The sequence below is a fragment of the Rattus norvegicus genome, chromosome 5 (genome assembly GCF_036323735.1).
Source record: "Rattus norvegicus strain BN/NHsdMcwi chromosome 5, GRCr8, whole genome shotgun sequence".
NCBI classification, from domain to species: Eukaryota; Metazoa; Chordata; class Mammalia; order Rodentia; family Muridae; genus Rattus; species Rattus norvegicus.
The window spans coordinates 53,990,236-54,006,339 of record NC_086023.1 but is presented as its reverse complement, the minus strand read 5'-3'; the positions used below and the strand labels follow the sequence as shown (position 1 = coordinate 54,006,339).

Below are 16,104 nucleotides of genomic sequence, written 5' to 3'. Positions count from 1 at the left end.
CTGGCAGTTCCTTAGTCACACTAAAGGTACTCAGGCAGCCAGGGGCTCCTGCAGGGGCCCGGGCCATGCAGCTGTGGATGATTACAAGATCAGAAGTCTGCATGATACAATAGAACCCTGACAGGGGTGTCTGGCAAGCTCCAGGCTGGCCCTTCTAGCTCTCCTTCCATGCAGGTGCTCACTGTGTGCACGCACCTACAGGGCTTCCTTACCACCATCTGGTACTACTCACAAGTTACGTTCCTTGAGAGAGTACTGGCGAGAGCAGCGCTAACCCAGCATGGCTCTGGGTTGGTTTGTATCTTAGCTCTCTATCCCAAGAATGCCAATCGGCTGCCTTTTCAACTAAACTAGAATCTCCTCTTGAGGAGGAGCTAGCATAGCAGGCTGTAAGCAGCAGCAGCAGCACTAGCCAAGCAACTCAGGAAAGGGAGCACAGAGACTGCAGGGTACCTTGTAAATCTGGGTGTATTCTTCAATGCTCAAGTCCCGGAATCTCTGCCACAGGGCCAGGGCCTGCGTGTCACCCAGTTCTAGTCGGTGGAAGAACTCGTGTGCCAACTTAGTTACATTTTTATCATCAGTTGCTTCTTTATTAACTTGTACATAAACCTAAAAGTACATTAAGTCCATTATTATACACTGTTATCTCCACAGAAAAGAAACCAAACACAATCCTGAGTTCCTGTGGAAAGTTAAGCAAGAGGCCACATGGCAAAGAGTCCTTTTCCTCTCTCATTAAGCTGAGAATTTGGGGTCTTTTCTTTGCTTGTTAAAATGAACTGACCACTCTTGAAAGTTCAAGAGAAAGGCTGATCAAAGTAGCTTGGTTTAACTCAACAAATACAAGATAAATGGAAGATTTCACAGCTACTTTAAAATTATTCTTTACTGACTGCTCTTTGCTGATTTCACATGTCATAATATATTCCAACAGCACTTTCCCTCCTTGTCCCTCATCTGTCTCTCCCACCACTATCACCCTCCATTCCTCACTACCTGACTCTTACCCAGATTCACGACTTCTGCTTCAGGTTTTGTGACCCATTTCATTTAACCAAGGCCATCTGTGTGACTGCTGGATTGGAATCATATACTAGGCTCTGGTGGTCACCAGTAGGTACACAGCAGAGGGCAATGACTCCCTAGTCCCTGAATTATCAGTAGCAAATAGCTGAGCAGTGGGGCTGGATCCCGGAGCCTGCCCTCCACCACCCCTGAAGCCCCAGCCCATTCTTGTGCACATGCAGTTCAGGAGCTTTTTTAATGAAGTAATTTAAAGCTATCTTTCAATCTACAAAAGACCAGCAAAGGGGTTGGGGATTTAGCTCAGTGGTAGAGCGCTTGCCTAGGAAGCACAAGGCCCTGGGTTCGATCCCCAGCTCCGGAAAAAAAAAAAAAAAAAGACCAGCAAAACAGGTAACAATGGAGAGCAGAAACACTTCTTAGAAAACTTAACTACACTCCAGCTTGAACTCTTCAGTGTTATATGTACCAGCATTTTAGGGTTTTTTCTTTTTTTTAGCACAATCCAACCTTGGTTTAGTTCTATATCCAACTGGAAAGGAGTTGATGGTTTACTGAGGGGTTACCCACTTCTTATTCAGTTTAAATCAGTTTTTCAATATGCACAACATATTATTAATACATAACAATAAATATTAATAGTATAGTTCAATTAGGGTTGAAGTGATACATATAGACTACAAGGATTTTTCCTAGAAGCTGTAATAACTCACTTCCAGCTTGAAACATGAATGGTTCCTGGAAGTTACTAAAGTAATATAAAGACAACAGAAATTACTAAAACCAGGACAAAACAATGAGGCTTCTAAACCTTTATACAATGTTAAAACATCACAGCAACAACATTTAGGCAGAAACAGATTTCATTGTTGCTGAAGAAAAAAGGGGAGTATGACAAGGAGCCTTCAGTCCTGGTGCCCAAAGGTAAAAGCAGGCAGACATGAATGAACAAATACTATTAATACACTAATACAGGAATAGACAAATATATCCATGAACGGTTTAAGAGTGTCACTTCGAGTCGCACACATCTAATGCATACACATAATGTACAAACAAATATACATGAGCTGTTGCTAATTTTCAGACTGTCATTACAGGTCTGGTTTAATATAGCAGTCTCCAGTTCCATTCCATTTTTTGAGAATGATGTGACTCATTATTTAGGACTGAATAATGTTCTACTGGGGACACATACATGCACATATACACACAGATACACACACACATATACACACATAAACAAACACACACACAGACACACACACACACACAGACAGACACATATACATATGCACACACACAGGCAGGCAAATACCTTTATCCATTCATTTAATGATAGCTCTATTAGGCATGTATGGTTAAATATGAAAGAAGTGGGATTATCTATGAGCAGAGAAGGATCTACAGAGAGGAGGGAACAAGAAGCACCAGGAAAAAAGGACAAATACTGTATATAGAACGATAGACTGGAAGCAGAAAGGAGGTCATTTTGGAGACAAAAGGATATGAGAGGGAAGCAACCACAGAGTATAATGAGGGAGTGAATATGAGTGAAGTACATGCTCCAAAAAGTCTATGAAATCCTTTAACTTATGTTAATATTTTAAGAAAATAAAACAAGTAATCTATTATACAGTCAATCTAGTGATGGGAATGGTTTCGGAAAAATTATTAGAAATATTTTCCTGAAAAAGATATAAATCAAAATGAAACAAAAACCCTTCCTATATTTTAAAGTATCTGGTAAGTGGTGATAACCAAATCACTATTTGTATATATACAGATATTTTATAATACTATTAAAGTATATAATATAGAAATATTACTAAATACTTTACAATTTTCCTATAAATAACTATAAAACTGTAATTGTCAATAGTTTAGAATTAATTTACTTTCATACATACATATAATTCTGAAATTATTTTTACAATTTAAATTTAGAATTACTATAAATCCTTTAGTTTACAAAGTATGAGTTTTGGAGACAGCTTCTTTTTTTTAGGTTCACTTACATTCCAGAGAATAAAAAGGAAATTTTAAATTGTGGTTGCTAATGAGACAGATAGTGTGGCATAGTATAGTGTTTTTGAGAATAAAAACACAACTTTATTTCCATCATCACCCTAAAACAAAAAAATACACCTCCTTTTCAGCACCTCGTGGTACCTTCTCCAAAACTGACCATATAATTGGTCACAAACCCTCAACCAATACAAGAAGACTGAGATAATCCCATGCATCCTATCAGACCCCCATGGCCTAAGCTGTCTTCAGTAACAGCAAAAGCCACAGGAAACCCATACATGTGGAACCTGAACAACTCAGTGATTATTGGGTCAGGGAGGAAATAAAGAAAGAAATTAAAGGCCTCTTCTAATGGAAATGTTGACACATCATACCCAAACTTCTGGGACCCAGTGCTAAGAGGAAAATTCATAGCACTAAGTGCACTGGTAAAGACACTGGAGAGATCTTATACTAGCAACTTAACAGCACACCTGAGAGCTCTAGAATAAAAAGAAGCAAACTCACCCAAGAGGAGTAGAAGACAGGAAATAGACAAACTCAGGGCTGAAATCAACCAAATAGACACATAGAGAACAATTCAAAGAATCAGCAAAACCAAAAGCTGGTACTATGAGAGAATCAACAAGATAGATAAACCCTAGCCAAACTACTAAAGGGCCCAAAGGCAGTATCCAAATTAACAAAATCAGAAATGATAAGGGACATAACAACAGAAATGGATGAAATTCAAAATATCATCAGATTCTACTATAAAAGCCTACACTCAACAAAACTGGAAAATCTAGATGAAATGGATGGTTTTCTAGACAGATACCACATAGCAAAGTTAAATCAAGAGCAAGTAAACTTTCTAAACAGGCCCACATCCCATAAGGAAATAGAAGCCATTAAAAACCTTCCAACCAAAAAAAAAAAAAAAAAAAAAGCACAGGGCCAGATGGATTTAGTTCAGAATTCTACCAGACCTTCAAGAAGACCTGATACCAATATTCCTCAAACTAGTCCATAAAATAGAAACAGAAGGAACACTACCTAATTCATTCTATGAAGCCACAATTACTCTGATACCTAAACCACACAAGGACCCTGCCAAAAGAGAACTTCAGACCAATCTCACTTAGGAATATTGATGCAAAAATACTCAATAAGATTCTCGCAAACCTAATCCAAGAACACATCAAAACCATCATTCACCATAATCAAGTAGGCTTCATCCAAGGGATGCAAGGTTGGTTCATTATATGAAAATCCATTAGTGTAATCCACCATATAAACAAACGCAAAGAAAAAATCTTCACTAACCACATCTGATAGAGGACTAACATCCAAAATATATAAAGAACTCAAGAAGCTAACCACCAAAAACCAAACAACCCAATAAAAAAATGGGGTATAGAACTAAACCAAGAATTCACAACAGGAATCTCGAATGGCTGAGAAGCAACTAAAGAAATGTTCAAAGTCCTTAGTGATCAGAGAAATGCAAATCAAAACAACCCTGAGACCCCACCTTACACCAATCAGAATGGCTAAGATCAAAACCTCAGGTGACAACACATATTGGCAAGGATGTGGAGAAAGAGGAACACTCCTCCATTGCTGGTGGGATTGCAGACTGGTACAACCACTCTGGAATTCAATTTGGAGGTTCCTCAGAAAACTGGAATTAGATCTACCTGAAGACCCAGCTATACTACTACTCTTGGGCATATACCCAAAAGATGGCTCATCATGCCACAGAGGCACATGTCCCACTATATTCATAGTGGCCTTATTTGTGATAGCCAGAAGCTGGAAACAACCCAGATGTCCCATGACAGAAGAATAGATACAGAAAATGTGGTTCATTTACACAATGAAATACTACTCAGCGATTAAGAATGAGGACAACCTGAGTTTTGCAGGCAAATGGATGGAACTAGAAAATATCCTGAGTGAGGTAACTCAGACCCAAAAGGACATGCATGGTATGTTCTCACTAATAAGTGGATATTAGCCAAAAAAAAAAAAAAAAAAAAAAAAAAGTACAGAAGAGGGGAATAAAATGTGGAGTGTAAAAGTAAATAAAATTTTTTTTTAAAAAAAGCAACAAAATCAAATCAAATCCCATACCACGAGCAACCTTTTTTTTTTCCCCTCTGCCTGTCCTTGGACTAGAATTTAAACCCAGTTACTGCTCCAGGGCCATGCCTGCTGCCTGCTCATGGACTAACCCCGGAAACTGCAAGCATGCGCTGAATGAAATGCTTTCCTTTATAAACTGCTTGGTTTGTGGTGCTTTTACAGCAATAGAAAAGTAAAATAGAAACTCCCAAATAATTCTAAGGCAAGACCATATTTCAAACTCAGATGGAGATGCTTATTCTAGCCCTTCTAAAAGTAACTAAAACAAAGAAGTTGTGGAGAGATGGCTCAGAATTTAGAAGCATTGGCTGTTCTCCCATAGGACGTGAGTTCAATTCTCAGCACCCACACAGTAGTTTACAGCTGTGATTCCAGGTCTAGGGGACCCCTCTTCCAATGTAACCATATGAAATAAATCTATTCCGATGTTGCACTATCAATATGACTTTCACCTGCTCATGAAGGATGGATAGCCAAACCTGGTTTGTTGGGGCACAGGTTAGAAGTCTAGTAATATTATGACAGGTTGCTGCTATACTCCACAAGAATTTTCTATGAATTTGAATAAGCAGTATGCAATGAAACAAGTCCTAAAATCTGAATCAAGCAAGGTAGATTGGCTGGTAAAAGCACTTGATATCCAAGGTTGATGACGTGAGTTCAGTTGCCTGAACCCAAATAAAGGAGAAAGGAGAGTCAACTCCCGAAAGTTGTTCTGTAACTTCCATTCTCTGCACATGGCAAATGTACAGTCAGATACACATCATACACACCAGCAAAACAATTTAATACCCCCAGCAAAAAAAGATTAAATGCCATTTTGTATTCTTAAAGGTGCCCAAGTGATGAGGATAGGCGATAGAAACAAATCAGGACAAGACAGCTGACCCACTGACAGCCTGACACACTGTGCTGGCTGGTTTCCTAAACTTAATACAAGCTACACTCACCTGAGAAGAGGGAATCTCAGTTGAGACACTCTGCTCATCGGAGTAGCCTACAGGGAAGCCTGTGGGAGACTGACCTGATTGATGATTGACATGAGCAGGAAGTCCTAGGTATGTAAGAAAGCAGGCTGAACAAGCAAGACAGGAGGAGCAGGCCAGGAAGCCATATTCCTCAATGGCCTCTGCATTAGCTCTTGCCTTGGCTTCCCTCAATGATGAACCAGCTAACCAGCACTGATTGGCAGAGTAAAACAAGAATGATTCAACTGAATGATTCCAGTCTCTTAATCACAGCTGAATCCTTACAGCCACTGGCCAGAGACACAGATTGAGAATTCAAAATATTACAATAAATGGTCCTCCTGATAGTCTTTGAGGAATTCTCAAACTTCCTTCTGTAGCTTCACATACAGGCCTCCATCAACAATACTTTTCTCAGCTTTATCTTCCAAGTTTCCACAATACCAGTTGGTGTGGAGTATGAAGAGATATTCCTTTCAAAGCAAAGGGCAAGTTGTTCCACATGGCCCTTCCCATGCACTGAGGGAAGTCCAGTGCTTTCAGTCGACCTATTCAGAGTCTGGAGCAACATATTCCTCACTTGGGTATGGTACTATGGTCCACATACCAAGCAACTTGGAAAGCTGTTAGCTTTGAGTGGGACCTGGGTGGAACAGGAGGCTCTGTAACAGCCCCAGATGGCTGAGCAGGCTGCTTACACAAGGACCACCTGATCAAGTAGAGCTGCTAGGACCTGGAGTGCCAGCGGCAGTTAGGAATGATGTTTGAGCCTTCGGCAGAACCCTACAGGTGATATTCCTGGACCAATTTCTGTCCTCGTTAGGGTTCTATTGCTGTAATAAAACACCCTGACCAAAGAAAAGCAAAGGGTTTGTTTGGTTTACTCATTCCAATCACGGCCTAGCACTGAGGGGAGGTCGGGGAAGGAACTTAATGCAGGAATTTAGAGGCAGAAACTAAAGCAGAAACAATGGAGGAGGGATGCTTATTGGTTAGCTCCTTTTGGCCTGCTCACTTTGCTTTCTTATAAATCCTAGAATCACTTTCTCAGGGTGGCCCCACCCACATGGACCATTAATCAAGAGAATATCCATATCCCACATACTTGCCTACAGGCAATTTTCTTAGTTGAGATTCCCTCTTTTCAGATGACTCTAGCTTGTGTCAAGCTGACAAAAATCCAGGATAATAGTTTTATGTACACACTTCTCTCTCAAAACAATGTACCTAGTAACCTTAGAATCTCCTTTTCCCCCAACCTGAATTGGTTTACACATCCACTTCTCTTGAAACAACAGCATAAATTTCCCTGCCCTTGACAGCAATCAAACTTAGATACTTCTACTCAAGTGTATCCAGAAATGAAGAAGGAAAAGCTTATCTGCCCTAAGCTGCTTTAGGGAGCATGTACAGTTTGGGAAAACTGTGTTCTCAAGTCAACCTTTGGGGGGAAAGTCCCTCTTATGGTTATCTCACCAACTTACATCAAAGAGATGCTGTAAAGGATTGGCCTGGAGTTTCTCTTCATAGCCAAACAGCTGGAAACCAGTTCCCAGCAGACCTACAAGATAATGGACGAATAAAGAATTACAAAGTAAAGTAGTAGAGGACAGTCATGGTGAGAAAAAGATACAATTGCAAATGTATCACTAAGTTTAAAAGACTGTGAGTTCATCCAAGAAAAAGTCTAGGATACTTATCTTTGCTCTAATGGTTCCTCGTGACTCCTTGGCAGACAATATGAAAACAAACATTTATTGAACAGCTACTTTGTGAGATACTAGACATTCAAAATTATACTGATATACTAAAAAAATGCTGATGAGAAGTGACCTTAAACTTTTTTTAAAACCTTATACATATTATAAAGGTAAGAAAGGCTTTGTGCCACATTTGTTTTTGAAATAACTAAAAAAACAACAAACAAAAGGCAGAAATCTGAAGCCTAGAAGCCCTGCTCCCATCCGAGGGAGCCACTGCACTGAGTGAGTGCAGAAGTGTGGGGCTGTGGAGGCTTCCTTCACAGAGGTGTCCTTGCTGGAGGGAGTGGCTCACAGGGGACACAGGCCTTGCAGCTTTGTAGCCTGGCTCTCCTTCCTATTTGCACGCTGCATCCTGACTGCAGAAGCAGCATGACCAGCTACTCCCCTTCCTGCGTCAATACCTTCCCCAACATCATGGACATCTTGAATCAGAAGCCAAAATAAACATCTCCTTACTTATGTTTCTTTTGTCAGGTGTGGAGGAAAAGGTTTGTTCCTACCAAAGGTAGTCAGCTCAAAGTTCATGCTGCCCCTTATGTCAATTAGCTAATTATACTGCATTGTGAAACTGAACTCCCACCAGTGGGATAGACACACAGTAAGGGACAAAAGAGGCCATTTTGGCAATGTGATCACTAGTCTAGTTGGGTTTTTGCAAAAATACTGTCTTCCTAGGTAGCTTTTGCTTTAAATGTGTGCTCTGTTGGGTGAAACCAAGATTATTCTTTGTTTCTAACAAGGTGTTAGGTTCTAATAAAAGAAAACTAATACAACAGCCAACTAGATAGATACAGTTTATCTGTGATCTTCAGGCATAGTATTAGTTTGAACTTTCAAAAATTACTGAGGTTTTAAACTTTGGAAGCTTGTGAATATTTATATTCTTAATAAACACTGCTAAAGATGACCTTGGAACTGGAGTTAATGAATGGCCATGTGGACGCTGGGAACCTAGCTTGGGTCTTAGGAACCGCAGTGTTTTCAACTGCTGAGCCATCTCTTCAGCCCCAGTGCCCATTTTTCTAAATCAGAGTCAGCACAGATAGAATGCTATTGCACATGGGTACAATATTCTAGGTCCTAGACAGCAGTGAGAAAGATGGTTAAAGTCTGTGTAGTTTAAGAAAGCAAATGTGATTATGATGTAGGGTAATGGAAGCAGAATGTGGAAATGCGAAGTGTGTACTAAAAAGATGGGAAAAGTAAAGACTGCTCCATTTAACATTCAGTCTGATACAGGTTGAAAAGCCAGTTCTGTACACAGCAATCACGTGTCAACTCTCAAATGGGAGAGCTGGAAGAATGTTAATTCTTCTACAATAATGGCTGTAGTGAGATGCTGGCAGATCATTAACTACAGAATCCTTTCTAGGAAAATACTACTGAGAACCTTGCAGCCAGAGTCTGATGAGTACTTGTCATACACTGTTCCTGCTGTGACTTATTAGGCCAGCCAAAGGAATACACAGTGGACACTATCTAGGAGTCTTGATTGTTGTACCCAGAGTTTCAACCTTTGGCTATCAGCTGCTGTGAACTGACAGGGATTTTTGAGACAGAGGGTGTGTTCTCTGTGTCTTCTAATAGTGAGCAGACTATCAACAGGTTTAAGCTCTCTTTCTACAGTCTGGAAACACTTTTAATAACCGAAATAATACTACTCATAAGAGAAGCATAATTTCTTAAGAAAAAAATCTCATAAAAAAGCTTCTTTGGAAACTATACGCATCTGGAGAAGGCTTACAATATCACCTTGCTTTGCTATTAGTACTGTAAGGAGAGTCACTCATCAGTGAGTGGATACAAAAACAGTTAAGGCATAGCCTATACCCTGAAGAAATTAGCATCTTGTGGGGAAAAGAGCACACAGAGCACTAAACAAAAATCCTAGCTGGAGAGTGTAGAGAGAATCTCTCATAAGCATCACCTGCCAACAAAAAGCTTACAGCCAATGAGCTGAGACAGAAAATAGGAGGTGGGACATCTGTGCATAGAGAGAAGCATAGGGATTCACCAGGAACATGGGGGAGGACAGAAGCATGGCCGCTGAGGTAACCAGTCACGTGGCAGAATTAGAATAGAAGAACGTGATGATTAATATATGAGTAGTTGGAGAAGAGCCAAAGTTTATAGCCAAGGTATTTGCAAATATAATTGGTGTCTCAGAGTCTTTATTCTTGGAGCTTGAGGACAGGAGGAAAAAAAAAAACCATTTTTACAGAGCAGAGCTGCCGTCTAGGAATGTGGTGCTCTATAATGAAGGCCACATCTCTCTGTCATAGAATATAGCAGTATAGCTCGATCTTAAAACAGTACAAGATTGTGTTCCGTGTGCAAGTGGTCCCTCACAGTGTTAACAACTCCATCTGCCTTGCCCTCCTTATTCCTACCCGACTGGGTTCTATGAGCCACAGTGCTTCTGAATAAACTGTGAGTGACCTTAGACATGATTATGGCGTGCAACCCTTTCCCTTGTTTCCTATGACCTCCAAAGGAGAGTTCAAGAGAAAGCTAAAGCATCACACGTTGTTCACCTCTGGATTACTCACTAACAGAGTCCTGACTTTCAGAGGTGGTCTGGGGGTGGGGAGGTGGGCAGGTATCGGAATTCATGAGATTTAAAAAGGGCAGGCTGTGGCCAAGGCTGGAGGACATAGTTAGAGACTTATTTCATCCCTGTGTGTTCATTTCTACGTTTAACCAATAAAGGTAAGCTCCTCTTCAATAAAGGCTTAATGTATATGTTAAGTATACTGATTTATTAGGTACTGCTCTAAGGATGCCAGTTGCTATATGGTGAGATTTATATAGAATATGTAAATATTCTCAGTGGGTGTACATGTACTAGGTTCAATTCCTGGCATCACAGATACATTACATTGTTTAATCCAATAGGGATTGTCTACATCCCATACAGATGACCAAGTGACATCATACCTGAAACAGTTAAGCCACATAATTAAATGAAAAGCATGGGGCTGGGGATTTAGCTCAGTGGTAGAGCGCTTACCTAGGAAGCGCAGGGCCCTGGGTTCGGTCCCCAGCTCCGAAAAAAAAGAACCAAAAAAAAAAAAAAAAAAAAAGAAAAGCATGTCAAACATACTTACCAAACTGCATGCCCCAATCGCCAATGTAATTTATTCTTGTCACTTGGTGTCCTAAAGCTTCTTTTAGATTCGCTATGAAATTTCCTAGTCATAAATAAAATATAATCTTATATTTATTTTTATCCATTTTTGGCTTTAAAACTTTGTACTTCTCTATTATCAAGTTATAATATAGAAAAACCCTTTTAATTTTATTTTTAAATAAAATTTGTATATTTAATAAAACTCAGTCTTTTCTATTAAAGCATTCGTAATATGTTAATTATACCTGGATATGAAGTTAGGAACTAGAGAGATGTTATTCCAAAGGTCCCCATAGTTTCCTGAGAAGAGAATGTCCTTCCATATCACTGTTGCCACTTAGAAACATGTTAGCGTAATTACTATTCTTACTAATTCCCAGGACAAAAGAGAACAGAATCTTAGTAGTGAAGGAATTTGCCATTTAGGGGCTAGAGAAATAGCCTAGATGCTAAGATTATTTGCTGCTCTTCCAGAAGACCCAAGTTTGGTTCCAAGCTCCCATATCTGCAAACTCACAGCTATGTGCAGCTCTAACTCCAAGGTATCTGATGCTTCCCATTCATGTACACGTGTGTGTGTGTGTGTGTGTGTGTGTGTGTGTGTGTGTCCATAGGATGTGTTGACTCCATCCTAATTTGTCTGTGTCCTAAAGAAGTAGGCTGCACCCTGCTCTGTTTTTCTAAGTAGCTCACATAATCTTTTCAAGTACTGAAGAACATCCTGCACAAGCCTATTCCCTAAGAGCGCACACTGCTCCATAGCCTTTACTTGCACATTCTCCCAATGCAAGTTTGATGTCCAGTATCTGTTCTACTCAACCGTCTACCTGCCTTCAAATACTGCAAAAACTGGAAACCCAAAGGATCTTCTTTCCCAGTTACCAGAGTGTCTTATAATTAGGTTGCAGAAATCCTCTAAGATTGGACAGTAAGGCACACTTTGCATGTGATTTGGCAAAGGAGTTGCTTCTCCCCCGTCTCCCGACAAGCAGTTATGGAACTCTGGGGCATTTGTTTTGCTTTTCTCCCCTCTCTTCAGTGGCACTTGCTAATACAGGTTCTAGCACCATGTCATGACCTCTAAAACAACTGAAAGACAGGCTTTGGTGTGACCTCTGCTATCTGTAATGGACTGCAGAAGACATGATATACACAGTGACACTCATGGCAGTGACACTAGAGCATGGAAGCAATGGCAGAAGAGGTAGGTTCTCCCTTGTTCACCAAAGTCTGTGGGACACTCCTTGGTGTCACTCATGCCAGGGCAATTAAAAATCTCTTTAGTCCTCCCAATAACTCTGCACGTCATTCTAGATTCTATAATACATTATTTCCTGATTTAAATATACTGGCTTGTTGGCAAACACTCATAACCCCAGCACTTGGGAGTTTGAGGGAAGAGGATTGCTAAAGTTCATGCTTTGCCTGGACTACATAATAGATCTAGGCCAATCTGGGCTACAAATGAGACCCTGTCACAAATCAGCAAGAGCAAAACTATAAAACGCCTAATTTGAATTACAGCACCTTCCGTCTTTGCAAGCATCTCTAGTTCTACAGCTTCCAAATTTATATAGTCCCAGCAGGAAGAGTCTCTTCTTGAGCTGCTACCAACACTTCCTTAGCAAACTGTTATCTCACAAATATACCTAAATATATGTATACGACTCCTAATTGAACACATAGGTCCCAGCCACAAATACTTTATCCAAGTGATCTTGGGAAAGCGACTTCTTATGTATGAATCTCTCCTTCACCAATCTTAGCTAACTGTACTTACCAGACAGAGCTACTGTGACATTAGTGGGGAAAATGTATATCATAGTTGTAACTGCCCTGTGATGTTCAAACTCCCTGAGAATCTGTCTCTGTCCCCACTGCAGACCCAAGCAGTAGGCTCTTTGAGAATGGGCTGGCTCCCTAACTCCTGACAGGGAGGGAAGAGTAGCAGTCCATGGGTATAAATGCCATCCCTGCAAAGAGCTGGAAGGTAAATCATCTTCAACAGAAGTTTGTCCTATGACGTAAAAGCACTCATGGGAAAGAAAGAGACAAGAAACTCACAGGCTCAATGGGAAACTCGAGCCAACCACCTCCACATCCCAGGTTGGCTCAGCTGGAGGTTGTGAGTGACTTGACGTTGCCACTGGCTGTTGCTGTCTGTTCTCACACTTGGACGTCTCAGCTGAGGAGACATGGTTGGGAGCTCTGTCAGCTGGCTATCTTAGGAGAGTTTACCAGGTGAGTTTCTGCTGAATATTTTGAGCATCTGGCTTGACCCTGCTGTGGTTTTATGCTTTCTCTCTCACCTCCCACTTTGTCTCTTCCTCTTCTTGCAATTTATTCTCTTATGGCTATATACTTAATAATATCAATTCTAATATTGCATAATTCTAAGCTCAGTTTTGAATTACAGTACTGCAAAGTAATTTAAGTAGTTGGAGGGCAGAACCTGAAAAGATGGATCAGTGGTTATGTTCGCTATGCGTGGAGCTCTTGAGAGCACTAGAATTCCATTCCCCACAGACGTTAGGTGGCTCATAACCACCTGTAACTCAAACTCCAGGCTACTCAACAGCCACCTCTGGATTCTGTGGGAAGTTCACACACACACACACACAACAACAACCACATATTATACACTGAAGCTTTATAACAAGCAATGGTTTTAGTATTATTCATTCTAATATTCCTAAAATTTCTTTCAGAAATTTTCAGTCTTGAAAATTACAGTTAAGTGCTGAGAGTGAATTTATTTAAAAGAAACAACAAAAAAATTTGACATATCTTTGCCAATCCCACAGAAATAATTTGGGACCATTTTTTAATTTTTTTTGTCTCTTTTGGTATTCCATATGCATAACAGTTAAAAATCACAAAACATACCATTGAAAACTGATTTCTAAATCTTTTTCTGTTGAAATAAATTTTGGTTTTTAACATGTAAACCCATTTTCCAATTTAGAGCAACATTTACTTAGCATTATGTTTATATAAATTCACCTTTTCCTTCCTTTTCATTTAAACTCTCAGCCATTTCATTGCATTCTTATTGATGTCACCAAAGGCTTGTTTAGTATGTTCTGTTGAAGGCATCACTTACCTATGATGGTGGAGCGCAAATGACCAACATGAAATTTTTTGGCAATATTAGGTGAGCTGCAAAAATTGCAAGAATATTTTATTTCAATAACAAAAATTTTGAGAATGAACTAGATAATGTGTCCATAGGCTGGCATAATTAGGGAGCAGGGCTTTGACAATTCAGTAACACTGAGGATGACTTAGAATTTGAAAAGAATCACCTTATTACAGACAATTATTGATCCTGTGATCCATAATGTAGTTTGATATTCAGAAAAGACACACTTAGGAAACAAATTACTTTAAGATTAATAAGATAAAAATGCTGGAGAGAAACTCTATGTTCTATAGTATCAAACATTAAACTAAGGTTAATTCTTTATATAAAATTATAAAAAATATCTTATTTGCATGCAAATTAGCAAATGGTATAAGTTTTTATGTAAATTATTGTTTTAAAATAAATTATGATACATCATCACTAAATGTTTAATTTATATTCCTGTTTTATATTTTATTTACCTATATACCCAAGGTTTTATAAGAATTCTTAGGCAGGGCCAGTAAGGTAGCCCGGTAAGTCTCAGGCTTGCCTGCTGACAAGCCTGAACACCTGCGCTCTCACATGTTCAAAGGAGAGAAGTGACTCCCACATTTGTCCTGTGACTTCCATGCATGTGCCGCAGCAAACAAATGCTCTCTCACACACATACAAACAAATAAACGTAAGTTAAAATAATTAAATTTCTTGGGCAAAAAGAGGTTGGAGTAGAAGTTTAAGAAGGCCTGTTCGGGCTCAAACACATGGACCTGTGGTGTTTCCAGCAATGATTGCCTGTGCTGCGCTGCAAACTTCCCTGCAGCCTTGGTTCTCACACACGTGAGTGAGCGCTGCACCACACAGCACACGCACTCTGCTGATGACTCAGTGTCCTTGTCCTCCAGTCTGAGGGGGTGGTTTGAAGTCCTCTTTCCCTTTGTCACACAAACCAATCTTCAACCTCAGTATTAAATGCTACAATTCCATTGCACAGACTGAACAGATGCGCACCTGCCCTGTAGGCCGAGCAATAGATCAGCAGTCAGCCTCAGTTACAGTTTTAAGTTTCCGCTCAGCCCTTAGAGCCTAGGTGCAGAGTACATGTGCGATTTGGAAAACCCTTCCTCTGACTGTCCAGTTTATAATCATAACTAAGTTTTTAAAAATTACCTAAGGATCAAAATTGAGGTAGTAAACACAAGACACTTCCCATAACATTTTTCAAAAAGCTGTTCTGCTGTGAATCTGATCTCCATGTACCAGGCCAAGCTTGCTGGTCTGCTGCTGTAATACCAGTGCTGAAGATGAAGAGGAAAGTGTATTCCTGGCAGCTACTTCACAGCCAGGGGGGCCTAGTTGGTGAGTTCTAGGCCAAGTGAGGGAACCTGTCTCAAAATCAAGGTAGATGGCACCCGAGGAAAACCACCACATAAGGAGACACCCAAGGTTGACATCTGGTCTTCACTGTACATGTGTACATGCATGTGCACCCATACTGACACAGAAATACATGCAGAAGATGGAAAGGCACTCTAGGGAGTCTTATCTTTCTAAGTGGGAAGGTAGTTCAGTAGGATTCTTCATCTTCTGAAAGAAAAATACTTCTGGTAATTTTCTTCACTATGCAGCTACCCTGTGAAGATCTTAATTACTGGGTATCATGTGTAATTCCAGTGCTCCTATGGCAGACAGGAGGTAAATAAAAGAGGATCCCTGAAGGCCTGCAGGCCGACTAATCTGGCAAACACACAGGCTAATAAGAAACCCTGTTCTCAGACAAGGTAGGCTAAGCGTACACCTATGGGTGTCCTCTGACCTCCACATGCACAACACATTCATGAACCCACACCCCCCCACACACACACCCTCACATAGACAATAAAAATCAAAGATTAAAACAAAAAAATCCTCGAAGTTATTTTTCTGTTAATAAGA

At 40.1% G+C, this 16,104-nt stretch overlaps 1 protein-coding gene across 4 annotated transcripts in view; it reads right to left on the bottom strand.

Moving 5' to 3' along the window:
- Rars2 (arginyl-tRNA synthetase 2, mitochondrial) overlaps nt 1-16,104 on the bottom strand; it is a 52,908-nt gene that overhangs the window by 23,376 nt on the left and 13,428 nt on the right. For 3 of the 4 annotated variants that reach the window (XM_039109436.2, XM_006237986.5, NM_001106643.2), the window contains exons 6-9: nt 14,149-14,204; nt 11,023-11,106; nt 7,637-7,713; nt 454-612 (exon numbers count right to left, since the gene is read on the bottom strand). In XM_039109436.2, coding sequence (XP_038965364.1) covers nt 454-612; nt 7,637-7,713; nt 11,023-11,106; nt 14,149-14,204 — 376 coding nt within the window. Of the gene's footprint in view, nt 1-453; nt 613-7,636; nt 7,714-11,022; nt 11,107-13,109; nt 13,162-14,148; nt 14,205-16,104 lie in introns of those variants that run through there. The other variant, XM_039109435.2, reaches the window with a different exon arrangement.